Here is a 16063-nt window from a genome sequence, read left to right on the forward strand (position 1 = left end):
TAAAGATGAATGCCTAGCATTTTGCTTTGCCTTGTACATAGTAAACAGAAACATTAGCTCCACTGTAGTGTATTAATTTCCTTATACTAACTGAAAAATAGGAGTCTTTGAATAATAGTATCTTTTTTTTTTTGCCAGTCCTGGGTTTGAACTCAAGGCCTGGGCACTGTCCTTGAGCTTTATCAGGGCTAGCACTCTACCCTTGATTCACACAGTACAACTTCCAGCTTTTTCTGTGAGTAAGGTATCCAGGGCTTTGTGCATGCTAGGCAAGCATTCTACCACTAGGCCATGCTCCCAGTCCTGTGTAACAGTACCTTTTAAGAGGCAAGTAACGGTTGAACTCGGGATCTTACTAACAAGTAGATGTACTGTCATTGACTCCCTATCCTTTTGCTTTAGTTGAGTTTTGAAGTCTCATATTTATGTTTGGATAGAGAAGTTCTCCACTTGCCATGTAGCACATATATCTTTAACAATTTAGAATTGAGTAGAATGTAGTTAATGCATTTGTTGATTCCTTTGTGTTTGTCTTGAACTTAAAATACTAGCTTCCTGAGGACTGATCTGTTGTTCATAACCAGGGCTTTTTTTTCCTTATGATCTTTCCTTCCTTCCTTTCGTTTTTTTGTTGTTGTTGTTTTTTTCTTTTTGGTGGTAATGGGGAGAGAACAATATGTAATTGCTATTTTAGTTCAAATCTTTTTTTGAAAGTAGATGTAGCTGAGGTTCAGTACGTCTTCATCTTTTTTAGATGGCTATTTCTGTTGAGAATTTTAGTGAAAATTTAGAACTTGTTTAAACTGAAGAGCAGGTTTTTTTTTAACAGCTGATGCTTTTTTTTTTTAAATTAAGATCAAGAAAATTAACCTGTATATATTTCTGGGTATATACTTGAAAATACAGCAATCATTAGCCAATTGTGTTGAATAGCAGTTGAGCTCTGAATTCACCAACCTTAGAGCAGAGATTCTCAACTACGGGCTCTGTAGTCTCCACAGAGAGCATTTAGCAGTGGCTAAAGACAGTAGTTGCTGCAATTGAGTACTGATCCTGGCTTCTGGTGTGTTGAGGCCAGGGATACTGACAAATATCTTCTAGTGTACAGATTGATGCCTGCCAACAATAGATTGTCAGGTACAAAATATCAGTATATTGATGTTGAGAAGCTTTGCCTTTCACACTTAGGGTTTCCACTCCTAGTTGAAAATTAGACTGTTTCTGGGTGCCAGTGGTTCATGTCTGAAATCCTAGCTGCTCAGGAGTCTGAGATCTGAGGATTGTGTTTTGAAGCCAGCCCAGATAGTAAAGTTCTTGTGAGACTCTTAACCACTGAAAAACTGGAAATGATGTTGTGGCTCAAGTAGTAGAGTGCTAACCTTGAGCACAGAGGCTCAGGGACTGTACCCACGGCCCTGAGTTCAAGCCTTTACAAACAACAAAAAAGAAAAGAAAACTAGATCATTAATATGGATTCTTCGCAGAGTTTCTTTTTTTTTTTTTTGCCAGTCCTGGGCTTGAGCTCAGGGCTTGAGCACTGTCCTTGGATTTTCTCAAGGCTAGAGCTCTACCACTTGAGCCTCAGCACCACTTGCGGCTTTTATCTATGTATATGGTACCAAGGAATTGAACCCTGGTCTTTGTGCATGCTAGGCAAGCACTTTAACCACTAGGCCAAACTCCCAGCCCCTTCACAGAGTTTCTTTACCAGGACCACAGTAGGGACCAATATCCTACAAATACATGACTTGGGAAAATAGGAAAGTATGAATAAGCATCTGAAGAGATTATTTTAGGCACTGGTTTAAATTAATGCAAAGTAAATTAACATAGAAGAGTTTAAGACATGTCTTCTTTTTCCATAGGTGTATGAAGAATCTGGTCACTTTCACAAATGTTATTCCCGACTGGCACCCACTTAATGCCGCCCATTTTGGACCATGTAACAATTGCAACAGTAAATCACAAATAAGAAAAATGGTATTGGAAACGTGAGTTAAAACCATATTTTAATTTTTGGAATGAAATGAAGATAATATTTATATTGAACAGAAGGTGGTGGCCACAACTTCCCTTTTAGAAGTTCAAGTTAGCATGTACTTGGGAATCAGGTCTTCAGACAACTTCACAAGCTGGCGAGATGAAATAATGCTGTGGGGCTGGGTTAGGGCAGTGCACTAGTGCCGCTGAGTGGCTTTGTTGCTAGTGGGCCCTGCTCCTACTGGTCCCTCTCCTCACTCCTTTCCCTCCTATTGCCTCTTTGCTAATGTTTCCTCATCTGTTAAGCTATCATGTTACTAGAATTCTGGAACATCCTTAATTTCAAGAACTAAGATGATTCAAAGATGTTCATGTACCTCACCTCTCTAAATGTATCTTCACAGAAGTACCAGCCTATTGATTCTTCTATGTTGTAAGCTTTTTTTTTTCTTCCTTTGCCAGTTCTGGGGCTTGAACTCAGGGCCTGAGCACTGTCCTTGGTCACTCTGCTCAAGGCTAGCTCTCTACTACTTGAGCCATAGCACCACTTCTGGCTTTTTTTTTTTTTTTTTTTTTTTTTTTTTTTACCAGTCTTACGGCTTGAACTCAGGGTCTGAGCACTGTCCTTGGGCTTTTGTCAAGGCTATTGAGTGCTCTATCACTTGAGCAACAGTACTACTTTTGGCTTTTCTGTGTATGTGGTACCAAAGAATGGAATCCAGGTCTTCATGCATGCTAGGCAAGCACTCTACCACTAAGCCAAACTCTAGGCCCCCTACTTTTGGCTTTTTAGGTGGATGTGGTACTGAAGAGTCAAACCCAGGGCTTTGTGCATGGTAGGCGAGCAGTCTACCACTAGGCTATGTTCCCAGCCCCCCCATGTTGTAAGCTTTGAACAGATATGTTTTTGTTGTATGTTGCCAACTTTTTGGCTTTGTCCTCAGCAGGAAAGTTGGTCATCATTAGTCATTCTCACTTTAACTCCAGCTCTGTGTTAGCATTTTATCTCTTCTTGTTCATGTGCTCACACATATAATATCTTCTTTGGCCATAATGTGCAGTCTGACTCCAGACAAAGAGCCAGAGACCTTAACTCTGTCCTTAAATCTTCCAGGAATGCCTTGGAATTATTCCTAAAAGTTGATTGTCATTGAAATAAGAAGTTTTCTTTTAATAGTGCCAAATGGTTTAAAAGTACAGCAGTACTCTGCCTCACTTCCTTTCCAGATTTCTATATCAAATCTTCAAATTAAGGCTGCATTTTACTTTGACATTGCCAAGTGCATTAGAATGGGGGCTTAACACTTGTAATCCTAGCTACTTAGGAGGCTAAGAGTTCAAGAGATCGCATGAGACTCATGTTTAAAATAGCCAATAGAAAGCCAGAGTTGAGTTGTGGCTCAGGTGGTAAAGTGCCAACTGTTAGTACTCCTAGCTGGAACACAAGGCCCCAAGTCCAAGCCCTAGATAGGGTGCAACACAAAGCAACAAAGTAAAATGCTGTGCTGCTTCTGCTCTAGCAGTTTCCCGTGTTTGTGTAGTGGTGGAGGGTGGACTGGGCCTCCTGCTCCTGGGAGCCATTTCCCCTTCCACTGTGAATGAGCCCTTGGTTTAATCAGTGCTCAGAATGTCTATATATTCTTTCTTTCTTTGACCAGGCAGTGTACATGGTTTTGATTTATTTCTTTTGGCAGTTGTTTATCCTTGTCTTGTGTTTTCATTTGCTTTGTTGTTTATTCACTGGATTTTTTTCCCCAAATGACATCTATTTCTAATTGTGTATATTTCTAACTCTCCAATGCTTCAGAATTTTAAGCTGCTTCTTCTAACTTCCCAGGCTGCACTGGCCCCCCTCTGGACTGGCTACCTAGGGACACTCTATTTTTAAAATCCAGTATAACCCAAGCCTCAATTCCTATCCTTCATAGTTGTTGCATATAGATGCTGAGTCTTCGAGGTTCTGTGGGACAGAGCGCTCCCCTTCTCAGGATGCCTGACATCACCACATCTAGTCTACTCCACCAGCTTCCACATCTGTTTGCTTCTGTATTGGCTATTTCTTTCCCATTTCATGTTCCCTCTCCAGGCTTTGGGACCATAGACATTTTTGTTCTTCACTATCTTTTGATGGCATCTGAGTGGGAGAAAGAGTGACTAGCTTAATCAGAAGTCTGTCACCTGGCTTGGCCATTATAAGTTAAGTGTTGAAGAATCCCCTTTGCAAGCTTTCCCTATGGTGACACAGGTGGGGTGTTTGCTGAGATCCTGTTCTGAGTCTTTGATTTGCTTAAGTCTAAATGTATGTTATTTTGTCTGGTGTTTATGTCTGTTTTTTCATAAGCCTTAATGCTAGAGGCTATTCATTCTTTTATTCTCTTTGAGCTGTTAGTTGGCTGCATTGTGACATATACTTTTTAATTATATAAATATGTTGCATTACATTAAAGAGGAAATGTATCCATTGTTTAAAACAACACCTTAATGAAAATGTATTTTGAGTTCCAGTGGGGTAGTTTAGAAGCAAACATTATAAATTAGAATGTTTCCTATATTCTTTGAAAGTAAATTGAACTTATGTAAAAATTCACTTAAATATTAAATGGCAAGATCTTTTAAAAAGTCTTAATGTAGTTCTTTTTTCATAATGAGTATAACTTGATTTGTTGGTGTCATACAGAATTTAGGAACACATTCCATATTGCTTTTAGGGATAACTTAACTTGGATCCATCGTGATACCACAAGTAATCTAATCATACAACACTCTAAAAATGAGCAGTGTTGTAAATTCTCCGATCCCATTGCCTCAGATGACTCACATCTGGAATATGGCCTCATTAGAACAATGAATTTAGGGATAAATCAGGTGAATGATGCCTAGTGGATGAAGTCTGCTACTTTTCTTTCAGTAAATTATTTAGGAATTAAGGTCAGTATGGTGATTGGAGCCAGCCTGCATCTTAGAATCAGATTTCATTTTACTTCAGAAGCTCTTAAACCTCCCATTTGAAAAAGTTTTTCTTTTTTTTCATTCCAGTTAGATTTATTCCTGGTTATCTTACTTATTTTTGACATTATTACAAATAGTATTTTTATTATCTTTTCATTAAATATGTTGTTATTATAAAGGGGTTACCATTTCATAAGTCAGGTAATTAAGTACATTTCTTTTTAGACAATGTTATACCTTCATTCACTCCCTTGGTCATCCGTAAGTTTTATAGTCTGTTTTCAACATAAAACATAGTGTCTAGTGAGTTCCACTGCTGCATTTGTTCATCCTTTGTCCCTCTGTTTCTTTGCTTCCCTTATTCCCCTTCCCCAAGACAGAATTTTTATAAATATATTTACATATGAATGTGTCTGTATGGCTAGTTATAATTATTTGAATTACAAATGATTTTATCCATACTTTTCATTTCTTGTCATAGAGGCTGAAAGAATTACAAAGATATAATAGATCTAAAATGTAATGGTGGTAAACAGTGACATATACAAACTTTTTTGCCTAAAACCTGTATTATTACTGTGTAGATGTACATATAAATGTTTTTCAGTGCATTTATTAGATATGAGTTATAAAAATTGAGTTGAAATTGGAAGGTTGTGCTCTAGCTGTTAGCCCTGGATGTGAGTGTTTTATGTGGTGTAGGATTTATAGTTAATTCTCTTGCTGTCCTTGGGCATCTGGGGTTTTACATGGTTCCCTGTGCTCACTCTCCTTTTTCTCTTTTCCTGAGGGTAGATTTTGTTGTTGTAGTTGTAGTTGTTGTTGGTGGTGGTGGTGGTCGTGGGGCTTGAACTCTAGGCCTGGGTGTTGTCTGTGAGCTCTTCAGTTCAAGGCTAGCTAGCATTCTACAGTGCCACTTCTGGTTTTCTGGTAGTTAATTGAAGGTGAGTCTTATAGGCACTTGTGCCCTTTCATGCTCGGGCTGGCTTTAAACCCCCATCCTTAGATCTTTTTTATTTATTTGTACTTGAGTTTGAACTCTGGGCCCTCTATCTTGCCATATGCTCTGCAGCCTATTCATATTCCAGCCTCTTTTTTGCTGCTTCTTTTTTTTTTTTTAAGATAGGGTCTCACTACTGCCCAGACATGTGCCCAGACTGGTCTGTTTATTTACATTTCCTAAGATGTCAGGAGGACTAGTGCTCTTGGTGGAGAAAGGGTCTCTAGCTTATTTGTTTTTCTTGGAGTGGGGAGGCTGAGTTATCCTTGAACCTTGATCCTCCCTATCTCTGTCTCCAAAGTTATATTACAGGTATGAGTTTTTGACCTAGCAGTTTTTAATAACTTGATTAGTTTTTATTTACTTAAAAATATTTTAATAGTAATAAAAGAGACATGCCTAAAGCCTGCATATATGGCTCTGAGATTACGTCTCTAATTTACTGTGGATTATTGATTCAAAGACACATACTTAACATTTTAACATGTGAGATGAAAATACATTTCAAAATGGTGTGGTATTTTATGTGGCACATTATATCATCAGTGACATCTTTGATTCTGTGAAGTCAGTATGATTTAAGAATGGCACAAAGTAGTGTTGCAGACAGTTTGTAGGACTTCAACTTCTAAGATTTTGAGAGCTGATTCTTCTCTAGCAAAATGACTGACAAGGAGTAGTTTAAAAATTATCCCTTGTCGCTCTGAATAATTTTGTATTTTGGACATTGATTTCAATTCACTTAAGCTGAATAAATTTTGATCAGCTAACGAAGTTTTGACAGCTGTTTAAATGTTAGGAAAAGAGATATTCAACATTTTTCTTAAATCCTGAGAGCATTGTTAACTTTATTTTAAGTCCGTCTGGGTTTTGCTTTTTAGTTTGACATTGCTGTAGTCATACAGTGTGTTTCCAGAATTATATGCATATCTTGAAGTTTGTAGTGAAACAACCATTTTGTTTTCTTTATTTAATTTTTTCCAAGTGGGAATTAAAATTTGGTAGATATTACTTCCTAAGATACTAGAGAAATGGGTGAACTTAATGTTTATTTGAATATCTTAGGCTTAAGTTTTACTTTCTTATACCAAATAGGGGTATTTTGGGCACTAGATGCCAGAAGAAATTCTGAAAGGTCTGGACTTTTCCTTTGAGTTCTACAAAGTAGCTACCATGGATCTTCTTTAAACCAAAGTAGCATTGCTGCTTACCGATCAGTGTCTGTTTAATGGGCTTTTGTAAGTCTTTACTGCACATTGGCTGTCAATCATGATATTCTTAAAAGGGGTTAGTGTTCTGTATTTCTTAGAGTGAGTCCTTTATTTCTAATTAAGGCACACATCTGGAGGTGCTCAAGAAAATTAGTGCAGTTAGCATTTAAAGTATGTATGACTAGTTCATGTCATGCCACGTTGTGTGTGAGCAGACAGATACATAGGATCAGATCTGTTTGCTTTCTCTCCACAGAGTATCTCCTATATTCATGCTACACTTCGTAGAAGGCTTGCCACGGAGTGACCTACAGCACTATGCCTTCCACTTTGAAGGCAGCCTTTATCACATAACGGCTGTAATTCAGTACCGAGCAAGTAATCACTTTATAGCATGGACTTTAGAGCCTGGTGGTAAGTGTTTAAATACTGCCTTTGGGATCATAGCCATGGAAACTACTTTATCATCATTCTTGTCTAAATATACTGAATTACTATTGTATTTTTCTTTTTTTTTTTTTTTTTGCCAGTCCTGGGCTTGAGCTCAGGGCCTGAGCACTGTCCTTGGACTTTCTCAAGGCTGGAGCTCTACCACTTGAGCCTCAGCACCATTTCTGGCTTTTTTCTATGTATGTGGTACCAAGGAATCGAACCCAGGTCTTCGTGCGTGCTAGGCAAGCACGCTACCACTAGGCCAAACTCCCGGCCCACTATTGTATTTTTCTTTTTTTTTTTTTTTGGCCAGTCCTGGGCTTGAGCTCAGGGCCTGAGCACTGTCCTTGGACTTTCTCAAGGCTAGAGCTCTACCACTTGAGCCTCAGCACCACTTCCGGCTTTTTTTCTATGTATGTGGTACCGAGGAATCGAACCCGGGTGTTCATGCATGCTAAGCAAGCACTTTAACCACTAGGTCAAACTCCCGGCCCCTATTGTATTTTTCTTTTTAAAGACACTATACCTTAACTTTTATTCCCTCTCTTTTGACTTTGCCTTTAATTTTCTTATCATTTCCTCCTCCTGCTAATGTTTGTGATTTTAGCATCCTTCCCAACTCTTCCATCACATATCTATACAGGTATATACATATCCATAATTCAATCTTACTTATTTGGGCTTTTAGAGGCAGGGTCTTACTATGTAGTCCAGGCTCCTTGAACTGTCCTTGGACTCTTTTCGTTGAAAATGGTGTGACAGCACCATTTCCATCCTTTTCTGTCTATATGGTACCAAGGAATTGAACCTAGGACTTCCTGCATGCTAGGCAAGCACAATTACTGTAGGGCATAATCTAAGCCCCTAAAATAATAATTTCTAAAACTATGAACCAAAGGAATATATAGCCCTCTGTTACTGAAATAGTTTATTAACAGTCTTGGTCAACATTAAACTTCCCAATGGAAAGCTGAATAAGTACAGCACACAAATTTGGGGTTGTTCCTTTTTATCCTCTCATTTGTCCAGTTTAGATTAGTAATTAGTTGTTTTTCTCACATTGTTCACTTTATCTTAGATGAGAAAGTTTGACCCCTTATAGATTTGTATCAGATAAGTGGTTACTTTGATAATAACTATTTTTGATTCTTTGCCTGCACTTTTCTTGAGGAAGGAGCTGCCTTGAGTTTTGAATTCAGTACCTTGTATGTGCTAGGCACAAACTCTACCATGTGAGTCACACCTGTAGCCTGGGTGGGGTGGGGTGGTCATGGGGCTTGAACTCTGGGCCTGAGCATTGTCTCTGAGCTCTTCATCTCAAGGCTACTGCCCTAGCCTTGAGCCACAGTCCCACTTCCTGTTTTCTAGTGGCTAATTGGAGATAAGAATCTGGACTTCTATGCCCAGCCATTGGTTGAGATAGAACCTTGTGATTCTTAAAATTTTATTTATTGATGGATTGATTCATTGATTGATTGCCAGGCCTGGGCACTGTCCTTGGGCTTTATCAAGGCTAGTGTTCTACTACTTGAGCCAGAGCACCACTTCTGACTTATTTCAAGTATGTGGTACCAAGGAATCAAACCCAGGGTTTTGTGCATGCTAGGCAAGCACTTTAACACTAGGCCACACTCCCAGCTCAGTCTTGTGAATTGTTATGCCTGATTGACCTTGAGCTCCAGTGCTCCCAATTTCTGCCTCTCGGTAGGGTTATAGGCTTGAATCACCACATGTGGCTCACTTTTTGTATTTGTCATTTTCTTCTTGGAGATAGTTTGGATGAATATGAGTATCTACAACTTGTATTGGAAATATAATTACTACCTTGAAGTAGTTCTTAACAGAAATAACAACAACAAATTCTATCAAGTGAAAAATCCACTTCAAGTATAAAGTTTCCAATCTTGATAGCATGTGAGAATCACATGGCTAGCTTATAAAAATTTCTATGATCTACAAGGTCTGCTGTCTCGAGCTCAGCAAATCAGTCTTAGGAATAAGGTCCGGATATCAGTATTTTTTTTTTTTAACTTAGTTATTGCTGGGCACTGGTGGCTCATGCCTTTAATCCTACCTAAGTAGGAAGCTGAAATATGAGAAACACAGTTTGATGTCTGCTTAGACAGGAAAATGTGAAATTATTATTGCCAATTAACTACCAGCATTTTTGAAAAGCTGGAGATGAAGCTGTGGGTCAAATGGTAGAATACTGGCCTTGAGCAAAAAGCTCAGGGATAGGACCCAGACCCCAAATTCAAGTCCCCAGACGAACACAAACCAAGCCAATGCACAGAACATAAAGCTTATTACCATTTTGCATTTATAAGTTAATGATACATTAGCATCATGATATTCATAATGACATTCATAGTTTGTATAATAATCATTGCCATGCACTACCATTGGATACAGTTACTCGTTAATTCCCCATTGCCCCTCCCACAGCTAATGGTAGCCATTGTTCTGCTATGTCTTAATTTCTGGTTGTTGTTGTTGTTTCCTATTCTTTTTTTTTTCTTTGCCAGTCCTGGAGCTTGAACTCAGGGCTTGGGCACTGTCCTTGGGCTTTCTCAAGGCTAGAGCCTCTACCACTTAAGCCACAGCATTACTTCTGATCTTTTTCTTTTCTGTGTATGTGGTTCCGAGGAATTGAGCCCAGGGCTCTGTGCATGCTAGGCAAGCATTGTATCACATTCCCAGCCCTGTATCTTAATTTAATAGTTCCAGGTACCATGTAAGTACAGCCATACAATATTTATCTTTTTCTGCATCTGGCCTATTTCATTTAGTGTATTTTCAAAGTTCACCCACATCACACTAATGCTCTGCTGTATTATGTGTTAACTTCTAGCTATAGTGCCTAATGTTGCTATGAACCTTGGTGGCTATCTCAATCCTGTTTTCAGTTGTTTAGGTGTATACCTACCATGAAATTACCTTTTTTGGGGGAATTCTGTGAAACCTTTGGAGGAATGGCTGAACAGTTTTCACTGCAACTTCCCTGTTTTATATTCTTACTAGGAATGCCCAATTTTACCAAGTCCCTGCTAACATCTCTTAGTTTCTTTGTTTATAATAACTAATCCAAATGGATTCCTTTCCTTCTCCTTTTCTAAGGAGCAGTTTATGAATGAGTTAATTTTAGTCTTCATGCCTCAATCTACTTCAGAATAACTCCTCTGTCTCCCATGCCAAGAAAAATAACTGCCAGTGACCAAACTGCTTATGAATAACTGACCCTCCACGGGTCTCATGACAACTCTGCAGTACTGATACTGACGTGGCCCCTAGTCCTCAAACATGTCCCGCCATCCATCATCATTCTCCATGTCCTCCCTTGAGAGATGAAAAGACAGAATACTGGTGTTGTGCACACAGGAAGGAGGCTGAGGACTCCAGCCTGGGTTATACTACCTAGAACATAGCAAGATCCTGTCAGATTACAAACAAAAAAATGAAACAGTCGTTTGGGGGTAACTTAATTCACTGAACAACTTTTCCTGTTTTCCATAGCTGATAGGTATTCACTTTACCATCCAAAAGTTAAAGTTCTTCTATCTTCTGCCAGTATATCCACAAAACTACTCTGGATTTCTAGGCTTCTGCATATGTTAGCATCACCTCCTACCATTCTAATTAGGGCTTTAATGTCCAGCAGTGCAAAGTGAACAAAGGTAGATCCATGTTTTCAAGTGTTCTCTTTTGGTGCGTATTCAGTGTTACCACAATTCAGAAGAATGGAAGGAATTGTGGTGGGCTGGTGGTCAGGGAGTATCTGAACTCTGTGGCTTTCTTTCTCATCCTCCAGGTAGTTGGCTGGAATGTGATGATTTAAAAGGACTGTGTGTTGAAAGGCATGAGAAATGTGGCATTCCTGCTTCAGAGATACATATTGTTATTTGGGAAAGAAAGACATCCCAAATGACAGCTAAAGAAGCTGCCTGCCTTCCACTCAAGAAGCCCAACGATAAGCCTGCTCTAGGTGAGGGGAGATCGGCACCTCCAGCCCTGTGTTCAGGGCACGACGCTACTGCTTCAGTGGAGGCCGCCTCAGCCGCTCAGCCCCCACCTGCATCAGGTGTTCCTCATGCTCTTGCGCTGGACAGAGCTTCTGAAACACACGGAGATTCTGTTGTACTTTCACTTCCAAATAATGTGGTTGACTGTAATAATTTACCCTTGCTGCTTGAAGGAGCTGTCCAGGACGCTGCCTCCATTTTCCACACGAACTCTAAAGCCTTCCTACTACAAAGTAAACCTGTGGCAGAAATTACAGAACCTGTCAGAGCAAATACTCCTCAGTCACTGGAGTCACTGATGGTCTCTTCTGTGTCTCCATGTAAAGAAAGGTTTACCCAATTGCAGTTGCTCGATTTAAACTTTCCATTTCAGTTTGCAAGTGCAGGCTCACAGTCAGAACAACAGAGTACAGAAGATGGTACCGATACTAAGTTTCTGAACACTGTTCCTGCTGCTGCTTTTGTACAGGGAGACAAATCAGTGGGAATTCAGGGCACTCTGGTAAAACAGTTGTCTCCATTAAAAATTGAGAAATTAGAACCAGACGACAATAAGCACCACAGTACATCTCAGGCTTCTAATTTGAAGCCTCAAACCCTAACAGCCAAGTCATCCCAGAATCCACCTCTGAAAGAGACTCAGAAGAAGCCGTTTGTAGGAAGTTGGGTTAAAGGGCTGTTAAGCAGGGGTGCTTCATTTATGCCTCCCTGTGTTTCTGCTCAGAATAGAAACTCTTTAACTGATTTGCAGCCTTCAGTTAAAGGAGCTCGCAGCTTTGGTGGCTTTAAGACGAAAGGTGTAAACCAAAAGGCTAGCAGGGCATCCAGGAAAGCTGGCAGGTATGTAGGTAAGCCAGCTGCTGTGGACAGCAGCCCTCCCCCGGTTCCTCCCCCAGTAGGCAGCATCTCGGCTCATCCACACACTCGTGTAGATGCTGCTGTGGGACTTTGGAAGGCCCAGGGAAGCGCCGCCCAGGGAATGTACCTCAATGGCCATTCACGTGGAAATGAGCATGGTAGCTCTCAAGCTGACCACGGAGACTCAGCGCAAGGTCAGATTCATAAACTTCGGCTGAAGCTTCTTAAAAAATTAAAGGCAAAAAAGAAAAAACTAGCTGCTCTTACAGCTTCTTCCCCAAATAGACCACTGCCAAATGGAAATGTGGAACAGGTGTCCCATTGTGGGTCTCCAGATGACTGTGAGTCAGTAGAAGACTTGTTAAAGGAACTGCAATATCAGATCGATGCTGCTGATAAGTCTGGGTGTACTCTTGTGCCTAGTGTCTCTTACGATGGTCAGACTCATGAAGAAATTTTAGCAGAATTGCTGTCTCCTACACCTATTCCAACAGAGCTCTCGGAGGATGCAGAAGCAGACTTGAGGTATCTGGAAATGGGAGATGACCACACTCCAGCGCCAGTACCTAGTGAAGTAAACAGTTTACCCTCAGTACACCTGAAACAGGACCACAACTATTGCAGCCCCACCAAGAGAAATCAGTGTGAAGTTCAGCCTGACTCGCTCACAAATAACACCTGTATGAGAACATTAAGTTTGGAGAGTCCTGTGAAGACCGATATTTTTGATGAGATTTTTTCTACTTCACTAACTTCTTTAGCAAATGACACATTAGACATACCTCATTTTGACGAATATCTGTTCGAGAATTGCTGAATTCATGTTAACTATTTTAATATTTATTATTCATAGAAAAATCTTGTTTTCAGGTAGTATTTACACACTGGTCTTGTGTAATAATGATGAATAAAATGTAAGCTGCTAAATGATTTTCTTTTGATTCCTCCCATGAATCATGAAGTCTGTTTTAAAAATCAAAGTTGTCAGGGCTGGGTGTTTGACCTAGTGGTAGAGTGCTTGCCTAGCATGCACGAAGACCCAGGTTCAATTCCTTGGTACCACATGCTAGAAAATGCCAGAAGCGGTGCTGTGACTCAAGTGGTAAGAGTACTAGCCTTGAAAAAGCCCACGGACAGTGTTCAGGCCCTGAGTTCACGCCCTAGGACTAGCAAAAAAAAGCTGTCACTGGACATTAATAGCTAGCTACCTTAGGATGCTGAGATCTAGGATCTCATTTGAAACCAGCCTGGACAGGACAGTTCTGAGACTCTTTGTCTCCAGTTAACCACTGGAAACAGCTAGAAGTAAATGAATATGCGGCTCAAATGGAAGAGTGCCAGCTTTGAGCAAAGCAAACTCAGCACCCAGGTCCTGAGTTTGGGCCCCAGGCCTGCCCCCCACCCCCCAGAAAAAATCAATCCTCAGTTTGGGGACTAACCCAGTGGTAGAGCCTTTAGCTGGCATTTGTGAGGCCTGCGGTTCCTCAGCACCTCAAACAAAATACCCCTGTGATTGAGCCAGTCCACCGCATTACATATGTTCACAGCAATGAGTCTGGAGATGTGTTGGAGTGCAGGAGAGGAGACACTGGAGACACTTGTTTGTGGATTTTGTGTGCTTGACTGTGTTATTTAATACCACTATCATTAAAACAGCTCTGAGGAACAATAGGGACAGTAGGTAGATATTTACCTCTGAATCAAAGAAAGAATGCTTATTGGGATGAGGGGATCATCATGAGATGCTGAGCAGTAAGCAACATGAAGTTCAGGCAGGAAGGGTATAGTAACAGCAAAGACAAATAGGCCCTGAAAGGACTTCCGGCTGGGCTCTGGAGGAAGGTGTGGCCAGACAATGATACTATATGATGTAGACTCATTTTTTAGGGGAAGGTGCTGGATGGAATCCAGGGCTCTATGCATGCCAGGCCCCAATCCTAAAACCCACTCTTTTGAAGCAGTTTCTGGTGAATAGTGAGGAATGAGTATCCAGGTTTCTATTCAAGGTGGCGTAATAGCTTCTGTGTGGCCAGTCTTCCCTGGTCAGGGATTCCAGGGGTAGGATCCAGTGTAGAAAAGGAGGAAGTGACCTTACAAGGAGAAGAGTGAGTATTCTAATGCCAGAGGAAACAATGCGTAGGTGAAAATGGAAAAAGAGATCTCTCCTGGGGATTTTGATTTTGTGCAGTTTCTGGGGTTTGAACTTGGGGCCTGAGTACTTTCTGGGTGTTTTCACTTACACATGGTACTCTACTCCTTGAGCCACGGTTTTACCTCCGGCTTTTTGGTAGTTTATTAGAGATAGTCTTACAAACTTCCCGATCTTCAGATGAGTAGCTACAATTACAAGTGTGATCCATGGGCACCCAGCTTCTAGTATTTTCTCAAAAAAGTAATATGACCAGCTGCTGAGGATGTGGAGGGAAGAGGAATTGAGATTGAAGTGAAGTTTGGAAGAGATGATAGCTAATCAGCTGGGTGAACTTGCTAGGCTGTGTCAAAGACCCCCTGGAGGCCATGGTTTTTAAGCTTAAGCTGAGAACCTGGAAGATGGGGTTTTGTTTTTCAGTTAATTCCCCTAATGCCCTCTACCACGTGCCTGATGTTTATATTTGCTTAGGTATAAGTCAGAACCTGCCAGAAGCTGGACTTAGTATGAAAGAAGAGGAATGATGAGGCAGGTGAAGAGAGACTAGGAGTTACATGTTTTTTATGTGGAATTCTTAATGTTAGATCTGGATGGCACCCACGAACCCCTTTGATGCAGTCTTGTTCTCTGCCCTATTAGGAATGCTTAAGAGGTCAGACCTCTTAAATATTCATTTGTGCCACCTCTGCATATAAAAATAGCATTTGGCAGTTTTAGTTTCTAGGACACTTCAGGTTTTATTGTTTTGATTTTTTAATAGATTTTAGTAGCCTGGCCTAGCCTTTACTTAATTCACACTCCATAGTCCTGCCATAGTGTCAGCGGTGTTGGGATTACAGGTGTGTACCAGCACTCCTGACTTAGGCCTTTATTTTTGTGCCGATACTAGGACTTGAGTGGCGGAACTAGACACTCGGAGCTTTTTTGCTTAAGGCTAGTGCTTGAGCACTTGAGCCACAGCTCTTCTTTGAGCGTTTTAAGTGGTTATTTGGACATATGGGTCTCATGGACTTTCTTTTTCTGGGCTGGCTTGACACTGTGATCATGAGATTTCAGCCTCATGAGTAGTAGCATGAGCTACTGGTTGCCCGGCTCAGGCCATTGTTTTTTACTCTTGAATGCATGGACGTTTCCCATAATTTCCCTCTTTGGTATAATACATTATTAGCAAGATTTCAATCCCTTTAAGTATAACTATATCATTTTTTAATGAAACTAGGTTTCTTTTTTGTGTGTTTATATATTTAGGTATAGTTTGATATGTAACATTTAGATTTCCCTATTTCCTATCCTTCCCACAGCACAGTTATTTGAATATTATCCAGTAACCTGAACAACTCTTCATTAACCATGCAGAATACATCATTCACATATCTTTCTTTTTTCAGTGCTGGAGAGGAAACCCAGGGCTTTATACATTCACCATTCAATGGGCTCTCTACCATTGGATTCTTGGGATAGGGTC

General features: G+C 40.4%; 1 protein-coding gene across 4 annotated transcripts in view; it reads left to right on the top strand.

Moving 5' to 3' along the window:
* Uspl1 (ubiquitin specific peptidase like 1) overlaps window positions 1–13364 on the top strand; it is a 37343-nt gene extending 23979 nt beyond the window's left edge. For all 4 annotated transcript variants that reach the window (XM_090342214.1, XM_090342217.1, XM_090342216.1 and 1 more), the window contains 3 exons: window positions 1866–1991; window positions 7397–7554; window positions 11381–13364. In XM_090342214.1, coding sequence (XP_090198340.1) covers window positions 1866–1991; window positions 7397–7554; window positions 11381–13266 — 2170 coding nt within the window. In that variant the 3' untranslated portion in view covers window positions 13267–13364. The remainder of the gene's footprint in view (window positions 1–1865; window positions 1992–7396; window positions 7555–11380) is intronic.
* The last annotated feature ends 2699 nt before the right edge of the window (window positions 13365–16063 follow it).

The sequence above is a fragment of the Megascapheus bottae genome, chromosome 11 (genome assembly GCF_031878675.1).
Source record: "Megascapheus bottae isolate mThoBot1 chromosome 11, mThoBot2.hap1, whole genome shotgun sequence".
Classification (NCBI taxonomy): Eukaryota; Metazoa; Chordata; class Mammalia; order Rodentia; family Geomyidae; genus Megascapheus; species Megascapheus bottae.